The sequence below is a fragment of the Halichoeres trimaculatus genome, unplaced genomic scaffold (genome assembly GCF_033239565.1).
Source record: "Halichoeres trimaculatus isolate MK-OKI-2021-1 unplaced genomic scaffold, fHalTri1.1 fHalTri1_scaffold_16, whole genome shotgun sequence".
Classification (NCBI taxonomy): domain Eukaryota; kingdom Metazoa; phylum Chordata; class Actinopteri; order Labriformes; family Labridae; genus Halichoeres; species Halichoeres trimaculatus.
Window position 1 is genome coordinate 28,360,851 of NW_027437194.1, and position 15,313 is coordinate 28,376,163.

General features: G+C 41.0%; 1 protein-coding gene across 1 annotated transcript in view; it reads right to left on the minus strand.

The window, feature by feature from the left end:
* Positions 1 to 15,313, minus strand: part of LOC141805466 (5-hydroxytryptamine receptor 4) — a 52,501-nt gene that overhangs the window by 21,494 nt on the left and 15,694 nt on the right. The window contains exons 3-6 of the mRNA XM_074690550.1: positions 14,058 to 14,228; positions 12,378 to 12,578; positions 12,027 to 12,180; positions 8,155 to 8,819 (exon numbers count right to left, since the gene is read on the minus strand). Of these exons, the coding sequence (XP_074546651.1) occupies positions 8,155 to 8,819; positions 12,027 to 12,180; positions 12,378 to 12,578; positions 14,058 to 14,228 (1,191 nt within the window). The remainder of the gene's footprint in view (positions 1 to 8,154; positions 8,820 to 12,026; positions 12,181 to 12,377; positions 12,579 to 14,057; positions 14,229 to 15,313) is intronic.

Here is a 15,313-nt window from a genome sequence, read left to right on the forward strand (position 1 = left end):
GTTCCCTTTTTACAGTGTGGAGTGGAAGGATGTAATTATGAGACACAAGACAGACATTTCACTGGAATAATCAGGAAGACACAGAAATACATGCTTTACATCTCCTGAGCAAGAAAAAAAAAAGAGTCAGAGAGAAAACAGTGAGCTGTGGCGAGGAGCAGCTGGAGGATTTGAAGTTTTGATCAAACACTGATAAATCATTCAGGTCTCGTATTAAATCACAGACTGGAACGTTTACACTCAACCAGACACCTTGTGTAAACTCAGTGTCCATACTCAACAAAATGTGCTCGATTTCCTCGAGGACTGAATCTCACTTACAAAGTCACACATAGTCACACCTGCAAGGTGTTTCTGTCTAAACCACCGCAATTTAACAATAAATATAATCAGATGTACTTTAGATGTCAGGAAGCACAACTGAAATGTAGTTTTACATCACACAAGTGGAAAAAATGACTGAAAACTGATTCCCTGACAACGCTACGCCCTGATTGTACTTGTGCTCAAATATTTCTGTTTTCTTTAGCAGAATAATTATGTCCTAATATGGACCCAAACGCTTTTTATTACCCTGACAACCAAAACACAGAAGAATTTGGGGAGGAGACGTAGCACTGATTAAGCAGAGACAGAGCCCCAGGCCAAAAGTCACTTGTATTCCCACATGACCCTCCTCCCAGTGAGAATTCAAATTTAGCCATTTTTTAAAGATTCAAAACAGTTTAGCTTACTTTGGCCAGACACATGGGCTGCATAACCCTCAGACTGACTTTAAGGACAATAAGGGTGGTGACTGCTCTGTTGTAGTGTGATGTTTTACAGGGCTCGAGATTCAAGGATTATTTAAGGTGAACATAGGACAGATAAGCTAAGCCTGATTTACTGCCACAGGAAGAGTCGGACATTCTGAGTGAGAGCTTGTTATTTATCCCATTCGTCACCTGGCACTTACTGGAATCAAAATTTCACCGAGGAACTCTGACTTCCTGAAAGTGTTTTATGACCTTTTATTTTTCAATTCGTTCCTGGAATCATCATATGAGCCACAGACACAGGAGCCGGACAGAGGCTCCAGCAGAGGGGGTATAGTAGACACCACCCTCAACCAGTAACCAATATGACTGGCCCCTGCAGCCACAGCTGACCACCACTCCCAGTTGCAGAGGGCTCCTCAGAGGAAACACTGGGGGTAAGCTAAAAATGATAAAAAAATAAATAAATAAAAAAAAAAAAATCAAAACTAAAAAATGAATAAGACAAAGACTATAAAATGATGAAGGTAGATATGGATAAACATAAAATAAGAAACCTGAGTAAAGAGACTGTTCAACATTATGGTTTAGGGGAAGGCTACAAAAAGCTACCTCAGAGATTTCAGCCATCAGTTTCCAGTGTGAGGAACATAGTGAGGAAATGGGAGACCACAGGCATGCTTCTTGTTAAGGCCAGAAGTGTCAGGCTGAGAAATATATGTGAAAGGCAATGGCTGGCGAGAATGGTCAAAGACAACTCACAGACCACCTCCAAAGACCTACAACATCATCTAGCTACAGATTGTGTGACTGTGCATCGTTCAACAATTCAGTGCTCTTTGCACAGGGAGAAGCTGTGTGGGAAAGTGAACTGGAAGAAGCCTTTTCAGCACACACCCCACAAACAGAGTCACTTGAGGTATCCAAAAGTACATGAGGACAAGCCACCTTCATTTTAGAATAAGGTCCTGTGGACTGACCAAACAAAGATTGAGTTACTTAGTCACTACAAGAGGCCTTATGCATGGTGGTGTAAGAACACTGCATTCCAAGAAAAACACCTGCTAATCCACAGTAACATAAACATAGACGTTTTGTTGCGCTTCAGCCTCACGTTCACACGGAAACAGCCAACCTAAAATGCAAACTTTTGAAAACGGCCTCCAGAGTTGGATTTTTCTGAAACGCTGCCGACACCGTTGCTGTGTAAACAGTAAGCCGGCATTTTCAGTGGAAACGCTGACGTCGCACTCCGCATACAACAGGACAACAGTACTGTTGTTACGATCGTCCCAAACTACCGTGTTGTGCTTGTGCTGCTGAATCTGCTGACTGTCTTTAACAAAATAAGCATCTGTTGCTCCACTTTTGCACTTAGTATTCCCCAATACACCAGGTGATTGGCGCAACTCTACTTCAGTGAAGATCTCCTGAAAGCAACCTCTGGACAAGACAGTAATAGCGCTGACTACAGGCCTGGCATGCTTACTACATCCTTTTTAGTCCCTTGGCGTTTTCAGATAAAATGTTATCATGTACATGGGGCCTCAGTCACAAATTAAAAGCTATGCCAGGGCTGGATATTTCAACTAGATAACGACCCAAAACACTGCTCAAAATCCACTCAGGATTCATGCAGAGGAACAAGTAGAATGTTCTGGAATGGCCATCCCAGTCCTCAGACCTCAATATCACTGAAAACCTGTGGGATAATTTGAAGCGCGCTGCCCATGCTTGGCTACCATCAAACCCAAGTGAACTGGAGATGTATGTAAAAGGAGTCTAAACTAAATATTGATGTGATTTTTCTGTTGTAATGCCCAGATTTTTGCACCTGTCTAGTTTTGTTTTGATGCATTTTGCACATTTTCTGTTAATCCAATACACCTCATTTCACTCCTGAAGTAATGCTCTGTCTGTCAGTTATTAAAGTGATCAAAATTAAATTACTTATCTAAACACCCAATGGTTTTAAATGAAAATAATGGAAATTGTCAGGGGTGCCTAAACTTTTTCATATCACTATATGTATAATGAAAAAAAAATGCTTCAGAACAATATTTGACAATGTTCTTGTGTTTCAGCCTGGCTCTGTCTCAGATGGTCAACAGTCTCTTCTTCTTTCTCTACTAGAAGGAACAACACAGGGTCTTTGTTATTACTACAACCACAAACAAGTGTCTACTATCAACTGGTAAAGGTCTGAGGGGCTACATCAGGGGTGTCAAAAATATGGCCAGTGAGCCAAAACCGGCCTATAAGGAGGTCTAATATGGTCCATAGAATGAATTAAGAGGTGAATGAGAAAACTGTATGCTTGGTGTGTATGCAGTGAGTTTTGTTTTTTAAGGGATATATTTATCATCACTATGAGACTCAGTGTGGTAAATAACACAACAGCTTGCAAGGACAGCTGAGAAGAGAGGAGAACGTAAACATGGATTGCTGGTGTGTCTAAAGAAACAGCAGGCTGTGTTCATCCAGAGCCAGGAGGTCACACTGCAAAATCTTAAGTGTTGATTCAACTCCCATAGTGTTGAATTTAACACTACCTGAGTTTATTTAATTGTCACGGACTCAGAGTTAAGTTTACATCTTGGAAAGAGTTAATATTTTAACTCTCTCATAGTGTTAAAATTCTAACACCCACCATGTTATTTTATCACACTAAAAGTTTTTTTTTTTTTTTTCACACTAAGCTAAGTTGTTCTGCTACTCTACGGGGTGTTAATTTCTAGCATTTACAGTGTTAATACATCACCCATTCAGTGTACTTATGACACTAAGTTGTGTTATTCCCTCACACCTAAGAAGTAATTTTGTGGTATTCATGGTGTTATTTTATCTCCCAAGTCCATGCCATGCAGTACACAGACAGACAATCTGTGCCATGCAGTACATAGACAGCCAGTCTGTGATGTGTACAGCATAGACAGCCAACCTGTGCCGTGGAGCGCAGACTAGAAGTCCAAAGCACACACAGGTTGAGCCCTCATATTGAGCAGGGTCTCATATCCACTGTGTTCCCTCCTCACACACGGTTTCTAAACGCTGACACAGCAAAATAGACTTTGCTAAAACCATTGTCTTAAAATGTAAAGGAGCAGTTTTTTTAAGTTTGGTTACAGAGAGTATTTAATTGAAAAGTCTGGAAATTTAGCTTAGCTTGTTTTGAGTTGGATTTCTACAAGGTGATGATTTGAAATGAATCAAATTACTAAGCACATCAGACTTAAACCAATGATGTTAGCCCAACATAAAACAGTTATTTGAAGAAACTGTTTGTGTGTGACCAATTGAAACAGTTTTATTAAGTTGGACCAACAGTTTGTTTTTACAGTGAAGTGTAGTTTAAGTCAATACTTTTAGCATTGAAGTTGAACCTACTTAAACCTTTTATTTAGGTCATCATGACTTAAATCATTGAGTGAAATCACTTAAACAAAGCAGTTCTTGCCAAAAACTTCATTTTAATTTTGATTGAATTAAAAGTTATTAACAGCCCACTCATAATTTTTACTGAAACTCTACTGAGAAGGTTTGCTAACAAACAACTTCTGGGTTAACAGAGCAGATCAAAGGACAGGTTATTGTAAAAACACATGACTATTGCAACCACAAGTGAGGAGTGTTTAAAGTAACACTGTGTGGTGTTGTTTTTCATCAACAGTCTTGTGATATGCCAAGGTTGGATACCTAGGCTATCCCTGTATGTTTTTTTTTTCTTTGATGTTTGTCTTTTTATGGACCTATCTGAGTCTGAAATAAAGTCTTTCTGATTCAAAGTGAGGAATCAGCAAATTTTGACACTTTTTGAGAAGAACTGTCCTTGGACTGGAGGAACTGCAGAGACGAGCCATCTTTAGATCATAAATTTGTGATCAATAAGAACGCCAGTATTTCACAAGAAACACAAAGGTTGTTTGTATGTCACATTCATTTGAATGAGAAACTGGTATAAAAATAAACACAGGTGGCAGGTGAATTAAATAATAAGTGCCTTTCTTTTGAAAACAGCGTTGAGAGAAACTTCAGTAGCTATGACAGTGCAGAATTTAGTTGCAGACCATTAACATACAAAAACATTTATGTTGCCATTTAGCGTGACGGGAACATTACATTTGAGGGATTTTAAACAGTACAACTCAAGACAACACCCATATTTGCAATCATATACACACATCCTAGACTTCCCAGAAACACTTCAGAAAATTTTTTTTTTCAAACAGTTTCATTTTCCAGTTTCCTGCTGGCTCTAACCTGATGGTCTGAGTCTGTTTTCTTTCCAAGAAAGGTTTAGTAGAGGACATCAGATTGGTGTTGACACTGTTAGTCTCACTGTTTCCTGTACACACAGGAGGAAAGCCCCAACAAAATCCACAGACACCATAGAAACACATGTGAACCATACCCACACCATAAAGAAATAAACACTGTGACAGCAGCAGGGTAGTGAGGTCATCATGTCTCATCATGTTATCACACTTATAAAGTCATAGGCCGACTGTGTGTGTGTGTGTGTTTGTGTGTGTGTGTGTGTGTGTGTGTGTGTGTGTGTGTGTGTGTGTGTGTGTGTGTGTGTGTGTGTAATATAAATGGGACTGACCCTGCCTCATTGAGGCACTTGTGTTTGAGTTAAACAGTGCAGACACAAGCAGGTCACCCACTCCATCATCCCCACTCGACCAGTGTGGAGAGCACAGATGTCGACCAAACCACAGTCATAAGTTCAGCAGCGATTCTGGTGTAACATTTTCTACTGTGAACTACTGTGATATGTTGTGAACCACACATCAAAAAAAAAATGTCAATGAAAAAAAGTCTTCTATCCTTAGTGTATTACTTTTTTAACACCTTAGAGGAAATGTAGCATAGAAATACTCTTTTGCTCAGCAAAGCAAAAGGACATTTGATAATTCATATCTCAAACAGGACATAAGCCCCGCCATCAAGCCAACAAGAGAAGGAGTAGCTGTCACCTCCAACTGAGGACTTTGTAAGGTCAGTAAATACTAAGGTAATAAAGTTTACAGTCAGGGGTAATACCAAAAGAGGATTGCTTAATATACCTCTTATGGATAAACCAGGGGTGATAAAATGTAAGAAAGAAAAACTTTGTTGGATTCTGTTCGTAAAGAAAAAATCCAATGAATAAATGACTTAAAGCAAACTGCTTTTTCAGGCTGTTACTCGAGGTTGCCGTTTCCTCTGAGGCTGGTTGTCTGGAAACTGGAAGCAAGACACTGTGACAAACCTGTGATCTGCTTTGCTCTGCTCTGCTCTCACTTAGGCAAGTCATGCCTAAGTTTAAGCTAACATTTAAACCATGCTAGCTTTAGTCACACATATGTTAACATTGGTTTATTTGCACTCCGGTTCAACTGTTGTTAAACTAATGGGAACGTCAATATTTGTAGTTTGATAAAGCTTTCATATGGCCTGTACTGTACAAATATTGATTATGCCAGACAAGTCAGGTGAGCATTAAGGTTGTTAGGCATGTTAGAAGAACGTAAAGAAAAACAGGTAGTGATCATGAAGTAGATGTTCATATCATATAATCTGGGTTCAGCCCCCCAGAGTGACACTTAAATGAAACCAACCAAAATAGTGATATGACTAAAATATCAATCAATCAATCAATAAATGAACCATGTTCATTCAAGCCTAAATTCCCAACTTATGTCATCTCATTACAAGTTACAACATGTAAAAGTCGAGGCAAGTCTCAGACAGACACTTAGTGGACAAACATTCAGAAGACAGACTTTCAGTCGACAGGCATTCAGAGGTCAGACACTCAGTGGACAGACATTCAGAGGTCAGACTTTTAGTCGACAGGCATTCACAGGTCAATCTCAGTGGACAGATGTTCACAGGTCAGACACTCAGTGGACAGACGTTCACAGGTCAGACACTCAGTGGACAGAAATTCAAAGGACACAAGTTCAGTCGACAGACAACCAGAGAACAGACATTAATTGGGCAGACAGTCAGAGAACAGACAATCAGTGGACAGACATTCAGTGGACAGAGATTTAGATAACAGACATTCACAGGACAGACATTCAGTAGACAGATATTCAGTAGACAAACATTCAGAAGACAGACTTGCAGTCGATAGACATTCACAGGTCAATCTCAGTGTACAGATGTTCACAGGTCAGACACTCAGTGGACAGACGTTCACAGATCAGACACTCAGAGGACAGAAATTCAAAGGACACAAGTTCAGTCGACAGACAACCAGAGGACAGACATTCATTGGGCAGGCAGTCAGAGAACAGACAATCAGAGGACAGACATTCGGAGGACAGACATCCAAATGTGTTTAGTTGAGAAACCCAGAGTCTCCAGACACAACCCACTCAACATTTATGACTGCATCTTCCATGGACACCTACCAAACTGTGAAATGAACTGGTGTCAATAGACCAGAAACTCGTCCAAACCAAAAAGAGCACACAGACTGCTGAGTCTGAGACCTGGGTTACAATAAAGGATCTAGATAATTTCGTCCAGAGAACTGCACTGTAGCTTTCAGAATATCTATGGTTTGTATTTCAATATAACTACGTCTGGTAATGTACTGTGTTGTTACTTGAAACTAAAATCTGTTTCTATTTATCACAGTTTATGGGTTCACTTTTTATTTACTCTCCATATTGAGTCCAAATTTGGTCAAATGGTTGCATTATGGTATGTTGCTGAGGAGTCGCCCGTGGTCTTTAAGTCAACAAGGTGTTTGAAAAACTGGAATCAAAACTAATATTAAAACATAAATAGTATGACATCACTTATTTTGCAATCAATCAGCAGTATTTCCCCTACCACTGTACTAGGGGGGGCATGCAGGCACACCCCCTCAGTAGTCGAGTTTATTTATTTTCAATACAGCACAAGATCACAGTAGTAGTGATTTAGATTCACCTCTCTCATAAATCCAGTCTATACCTTGTTTTTCTAATTTAACAGGCTAATTAACCTTATTATATTTATCTTATTTACATGATGTCATGTGTATATGGTTGCGTTCACATTTCTTCTCGTGCTGTTTAGCGCACGGCGAAGTTCTGCCCCAACGCATTCAAAGACACACTAACACATGCGTGCATTCACACACACAAAGTCATTCCATATAGAGAACAGAGAGCTGGTAAAAGACCACAAGAAAGATTTCCCAGCAGCGCCTTCCCTGTGGAGGCGCAACAATCGGTCTCCTGTCCCCCTCCTGCTATAAAATGGTTTAAATAATTAAATGATTAAATGCTCAGTGAAGCTGCTTTTTGAACTGAAAAAAAAAAAAAATTTACAAGTCAAAGTGTTCAGTATCTGGTATGGGAACTCAGACATACAAAAGAAGTGAAGCCCAACAAAGTGTGTGTAGCTGTGTTCTCACCTCAGTGCCATGGATGTCCCGTTTACTGATGCAGCTGAGCACGCTCTGTTGGCATGTCCATAAGAGCAGCTTGCTTGCCGTGCATACCGCCCATCACCGCAGCAAAGAATCACTAGAAATGCTTTCCGAAATGCCCGGTTCAAAAACGCATACAGAAAGGGGTTCAACCCTGAGTTTATGTACCCCAGCCACAGCCACGCTGTCCACAGCTGCCAGGGGACTGAATAATGGATGAAGGGGTCCACCACGTTCGTGATGAAGAATGGAGCCCAGCATAGACAGAAACAACCCATGATTACTGCCAGTGTCTTTGCTGCCTTGGTCTCAACTCGCATGCGGCTGTTTGCCATTGGAGTTTGCTCTGAGCGGGATGAACCCATGTGTGTCCTACAGCGGTAATGGTCCATCGGATCCGAGGAAGTAGATGATCTTACTGTGATCACAGGAATTGTCCCAGAAACAGGAGCAGAGCCAGCCCTCTGAAGTGTCTCAATCTGCCGCACGTGGGTCATGGCGGTAACATAGATTCGCTGGTATGCCAGGACCATGAGAGCTAATGGGACATAGAAGGCCACAGCTGAGCAGATCAAGGCGTAGGGCCGGTTGACCAGGAACACACAGCTTGTGTCATTGGAGACTCCTGCTAGAGCCCTCCTCTCCTCAATCTAAGGCAAAGGACAAAGTGACAGAAATGAGGAATGAGCAGGACGTAAGCTGTGACTTCAAAACAAAGTCCTAATCAGTGGCAGCTGGTGGAGTTTTATCCAGGGGGGCCCGCAAAACAGACATATACTAATAAGCAAGCACACATACTAGGGTATCACACCTGTGTATTGACATCAATGAAAACAAAAATAGCAACATTATACTGTTAAGGTCCGCGCTCTTTCACATTCTCCTTCTCCTGATACATCCGTCTCTCAAAAGGTTACGTTATGAGCGACTTCACTGCGTTATTTATGTTTTCGCTCTCCATTTTACGTCTCCGTCTGATCGTCTCCTACTCCCGCGACTGGACCTGTCAATCAACCGCACTTTATAACAGGCGACTGTGACATCGGCTCCATGGCAGGAGGGTGGTGGTTACAAATCCAGTTGCATTCAGCTCTGGGCGCAAGAAAGGTGAGCCCTGACATGGTCCTATCTCTTGTATTGAAGAGGAGCCACTGCACATGTACAATTTATAACAAGAGTCTATGGCCAAAGATTTCTCTGCCTGGGGCGGAAACACGTCACCAATCAGATAACGCAGATAAATTAAACAACTTTACTCATCATGAAATATTTAATATTCATTGTGAAAATTTTAATATATAGGCTAAAAATATACATATTGTTCAGGACATTATATTTAATTATTTATTTTTCTTTTTCAATGTCTCAGTCTTCAAGGTAATGTTGATGGTAATGACGGTGGGGCAGTGCCCCAGCACCCTCTATTGGCCAGCCGCCACTGGTCCTAATGATACAAAGATGAAAACAATATTAGCTTAATGTAAAGGGTTGCTGAAGATAGAAGCTGATGGTGAGATCTGCAACAGTTAACCTTCACTGATGACGAGCAGGTCACTAATAAAATCCAAATCCACTTTTTTTATATAGCACATTTTAAAAACAGACGAACGTCTCCAAAGTGCTGTACAAAAGCAAAAACCATAAAATAAATAAAACATAAAAAATAAAAATATGAATTAAAATGATATATAACATAAAATAAATTAAAAGACACAGAGGACCACACAACTCACGCAGTGTTAAAAGCCAGAGAATAAAAGTGGGGGCCTTAAGACGAGACTTAAAACAGTCCACTGTGGGGGCCATTCGGACGTGGAGCGGCAAAGCGTTCCAGAGTTTGGGACCGACCACAGAGAAGGCCCTGTCCCCTCTGGTTTTAAGTCTCCTCTTAGGCACCACGAGCTGGTACTGGCCCTCAGACCTCAGAGCGCGCGCTGGAATGTAAATTTGGAGGCAGTCTGTGATGTATTGAGGGGCCAGTCCATTCAAAGCTTTAAAAACAAACAAAAGGATCTTAAAATCAATTCTAAAATTAACAGGGAGCCAGTGCAAAGAAGCTAAAATTGGGGTGATATGTTCGCGCTTTCTGGCCCCTGTTAAAAGTCGTGCCGCAGAGTTCTGGACTAACTGCAGCCGCGAGAGCGCATTTTTGCCTATACCCATGTAAAGCGCATTGCAGTAGTCCAGGCGAGAAGAGATAAAAGCATGCACGACTTGTTCAAGAAGATTAAAAGATAAAAAAGGTTTTACCTCTGATAAAAGATGAAGGTGATAAAAACTTGATTTTAAAACTGCATTGACCTGCTTATCGAGTTTAAAATCGCTGTCTATGGTGACGCCAAGGCTGGTGACTTTGGGACGCAAATAATTTTGGAGTGGTCCCAAAGTCAATGAGGGAATTACCAAATAAAATGATCTCTGTTTTTCCCTCATTTAATTTAAAAAAAATTGCGCTAACCAAGCCTTGACGTCACCAAGACAGTCGAGGAGGGGTGTCAGGGGGCAGTCGCTGGTTTTGGTGATGGGCATATAAATTTGGCAGTCATCAGCGTAAAAATGGTATGACATGCCATGCTTTCTGAAAATCTCCCTGAGTGGGAGGAGGTACAGTGCAAAAAGAATTGGGCCCAAAATAGAGCCCTGGGGGACTCCGTGGTGCATAGTGTAATAGTATTAAACTAAAGTATTCCGATGTTAAAATTACATTCCTCTGTCAACCTGCAAAGCTGCAGTCTCCTATCACCCTTGGTGTATACCACAGAATAAGTGAAACTAAAACTGAAGGATACTTCCTGGTAGATAGAGAATATTTGAAAGCAGATGTAAGAGGGACACTAAGAGGCCCGACTCCATACTCCTTAGATGAAGGAGCTAAAAAGGGAATTTCATCTCATCTTTTCCTGAAGCAGCAGGGCTTAGAAACTGATGAATGACGCTCTCAGTGCTGCATCTTCAGACCTTGTATCATGTATAACATGGCAGTACAAGCCTAACCTATAACCATCTAAGGTTTCTATTACACAAAATGACACTGTAGTTAATACACACCAATGTGCTATGCTAAAAATGCTACAAACACAGTTGAAACCATGCATACATGCTGCACTGTGCCCTTTTACTCATGGCACTTTAACTGGTCAGTTTGTGTGGCTTCAGGCAGCTGCAGGGGAAGTTGTTTCAGTTTCAAACAATTCCTTTTAAGGGCAGATAAGGGTTAAGTGGAAAGCTTGAAAATCTTGTGGTCAAGAAAACTGACCGAAGAAGAGTAAAAATACACATGACAAAATAAACAAAATCATGTCTGAAATGTGCAGACACAAGTCATTTTAAGCATTACTTCATAAATCCCACCAGCCGTTAAAACAAATAAATTTTTTAACACAAGAGTTGTGTATTCCCTTAGCTCTTGTTGAATCAGTTTATCTTTGCGCTCTGTCACTGGGTCAGCTTGTTTCAAGGTTCTGAAATAACCTTGTGCCAAACATAACCAAAGCAGCCAAAAATGCACATTAAAGTGTTATCTCTGCTTGCAGTCAGAGACCTTCCACAAAGACTGGGATTGTGTTGTGAACCCTGTCTTACCTTGTCATTGTGCAAGGGATTGGGGAAGTTATTAAAAAAAGGAATATGAGGTTGGGGAGGTTTATGCTGTATTTGCTCTGACAGAGAGAACATCTCTTTCTGCAGGTAGGTGACCTCTTTTCAACAACAGTTCTCATAAATGAAAGATAAAACACTCCATACCTGTAATGTAAAAATTATTATTACTTTTTTAATAATTTCATTATCAGAACTAGATTTGAGCTCTGTATTGTGCAGCGTCTTATTGGTTTCTGTTCTTATATATGAGAACTTACAATGTCTTCAATGCCGATGACATTCCAGCTTTGCATTATGGGTAGAAAGGAGATGAATGTGGGGATGAGCCAGCATCCACTTAGCATGGCTGCCACTCTGATGGGGGTCATCTTGTGCCTGTAGACCAGTGGCTGGCAGCAAATAGCATAATACCTGTAATTTCACAAACATGGACACACACACACACACACACACACACACTGTATGGCACAGTGTAAAGTTTTGGTGATGATACAGTGAAGTGCTTTGTGTTTGCACAGGGTTGTGTTCTACATCAACTGGATTGATTCTGTGTATTGCTAAAAGTCGTGTTATGGGGTTTCACATCATGAACCAAAAGACACACAAACCTGTCCAGTGCAATGCAACAAAGATGAAGGATGGAGGCTGTAGTCAACAGAACGTCCAGAGAAGTTCGTACCAGGCAGAAAATCTCTCCATAGCGCCACTGACCAGTGGTCAGCTCGATTGCAGCGAATGGCATCACCACCACTGCAACCAGCAAGTCAGCAAATGCCAATGACACGATGAAGTAGTTGGTCTTCTTTTTTCTAACATGAGAGGAGATAATAAGAAGAAAGCATCATAAAAAATATGGCTTTAAATTATTGCATGACTTCACTGTACACAGTAAACTGTACTCACATAATGCCTTTCAAAGGAGGAACATTATTTAACAAAAACATGGGATAAATTTGACATAAGACCATTCAAGCAGAAAATATTTGGTTTGTTTTAAATTTCTTTGGTGCTAAAACACCATGAGATGACTGGGCCAGATGTGCCCCGGGGTGGTCTTCAACTGAATTGCTTAATTAAGGATCTGAGGCAGTCTTTTTAATTGTTGTTTGTGTATGTTTTTTAGTTAAGTGGCAATAGAGTGCTCAAGTATTTTGGAGAGAAATATGAAGTTTGAACAGGTCTGAAATTGTCAGGGTTTTCAGGTTTCGGGTCGGGCTTCTTGAAGATGGGTGTGATGGCAGCAAGCTTGAGGCAGGAGGGGACAGTGCCAGAGGTGAGGGGGGAGTTGATGATGTCCGTAATTAGTGGGGTAAGACAGGAGAGACGAGCTTTGACAGGGGCAGAGGGAGGCAGGTGGAGAGTTTAGTGCTAGTGGAGATTTTTTGAAAGGTCAGATGCGGTTATGGGTGAGAAGGAAGAAAAAGCTACAGTCACCCAGTATGGGAGAGGAGGGTAACTGGTTTAGGGCAGTAAAGGAAGAGATAGGAAGCTGCTTGTGTATGTTTTCCATCTTTGAGTACAAGAATGAAAGGGAGTGGTTACATTAGTGTGTCATGAAAGAAAGTGGGCTTGTTTATGGTGGAGAAAAGAGTGCATGGATTGGAGGAGCCAGAGTGGATGATGCTGGAGTGGATGATGCCTTTTTTGTGCTTGTGACACAAGCACAAAAAATTTTGTCAGACCAAACCCATGTTCTCCACATAGAATATCGCTTGCTCCCTTCAAGGAGGAGATTCAGAGTCCCCCGCTGCAGGCTTAACTGCTTTAAACACTCTTTTGTCCCAACATCTATTAAGATCATGAATGAACAGATGTAGTTTTAATTTCTCTTAGTTCCTTGGCCTCCATACTGGTTTAATGTATTTATTTAAATTATTGGTACTGTGCAATAGGGATGTTCTAGATGTGATTGTGACATGGTGTGAATGTAGTGTTTGTGTTATGCGATTGTGCTGCTCTTTTATGACTGTAGAACCAGCAGGGAGCCCATGACAAATTTCCCCACGGGAACAATTAAGTATATGAAATGAAATGAAAAGAGAGTGTCATCTGTCTTCTTTATGAAGACGTTCAAGTTTTCTGTAATGTTTATCCAGTTGGTGTAGTTTGGGAGTGTACCAGGGGGGTAGAGTGAGTCAATGAGACTGTTTTGTATTTAACCGGTGCAAGCTGGTTGAGGCAGATCGACAGAGTGTGGTTGTAAAAGCAGACAGGATCTGTTGTTGTTGGGTTTTTGAGTAGAATGGAGTCAGGTGGTTAAAATGCATTGTAAAAGACCACAGACTCACCGTAGATGTCTGTCCTTACAGAGTGCAACCATAACCAGGAGGTTTCCAAACACTGTCATGATGATAATAATGGACAGAAAGATGGTGAGGACAACAGTTTCCACTGAGGTCAGGAATTCCTGCTGCTGATGTTCCTGTTGTTGGCCGGTGTTTATTTCTTCATCCAGCAAACTGAAAAGAAAAACCAAAAATACAATCATTGTGAATCAAAAACATTAGCACTGGGCTAATGCCACCCTTCAGCATGTGGTGAATGAATGATGTGTCACACTGATTTCAGTGTAATAGCTGCTTCATATGTATGTAAGTAGCAAACAAACCTTAACCCACTAACAAATGTACCAAAAAAATATTCTTTCCAGTTTGGTTCCTCTGTTTTGAGGTCTAAGGAGGTTAAATGTCTAAAGTGCTTCATCAGCAGTTCAGGCTTGTTTATAAAAAGAAAAAATACTGATAGGAAAATGAAATTGAGTGTAAAATCAGTGAAAGAGGGTTTTTATTTCACATCCCCAAACACTAATGGAAGCAGATTTTAACGTTTAGTGAGTAAATTCAGAAGCCTGGTTACCACACCTCAGGCAAATATTTTAACCCATTGGACAGGTACTTAAAAAATACTTTGCTGAGCTTTAACCCCTGTTGCTTTTCTCTCTTGCTTTCTGCATATCTGAGCTATGCAGGGATGGGCTGGACACACAAACTCAAACATGCACACACAGAAACACCAGACTCCATGTACCACTGTTTCTCCATTAGACATCAACTTTGAGACCAGGACCCGTATGCATGATTAGTGGAGAAGACGGACTGTTTGTATCGAGGGGGGCGGGGGTGTTGATTAGCAGTATGCATGAGCCAGGTTAGCGGCCCAAAAGAGCGTTAAGTTTAACTGAGGTATACCCCACCATCACAGGCGCTAGTGGCAGGATTACAGTGTCTGTTTGGCTTTTTAAAGGCAGACATACGCAATGCGTTACTGTGTATGACAAAATAAACAAATACAGTTTACAATCCTTTGGTGAGTAATTTAGATTCAGGAGACACATTCTTTCAGTGAACAGATGAGATAAGGGAGACAATGGAAGTCTCAAACCGGTGAGGCTGGCTGCCGTCAGTTTTACAAGTTTGATTCACTCTTTGCTTTTCTGCGTCTGGGTACTTCAAGATACTGCTCTAAGAGTTCATCATGGAGGTACTGGGGCATTGCTGCAGTGCTTGTTTTGCAAAGCAGCTTTCATATTACTGATTTTATTATT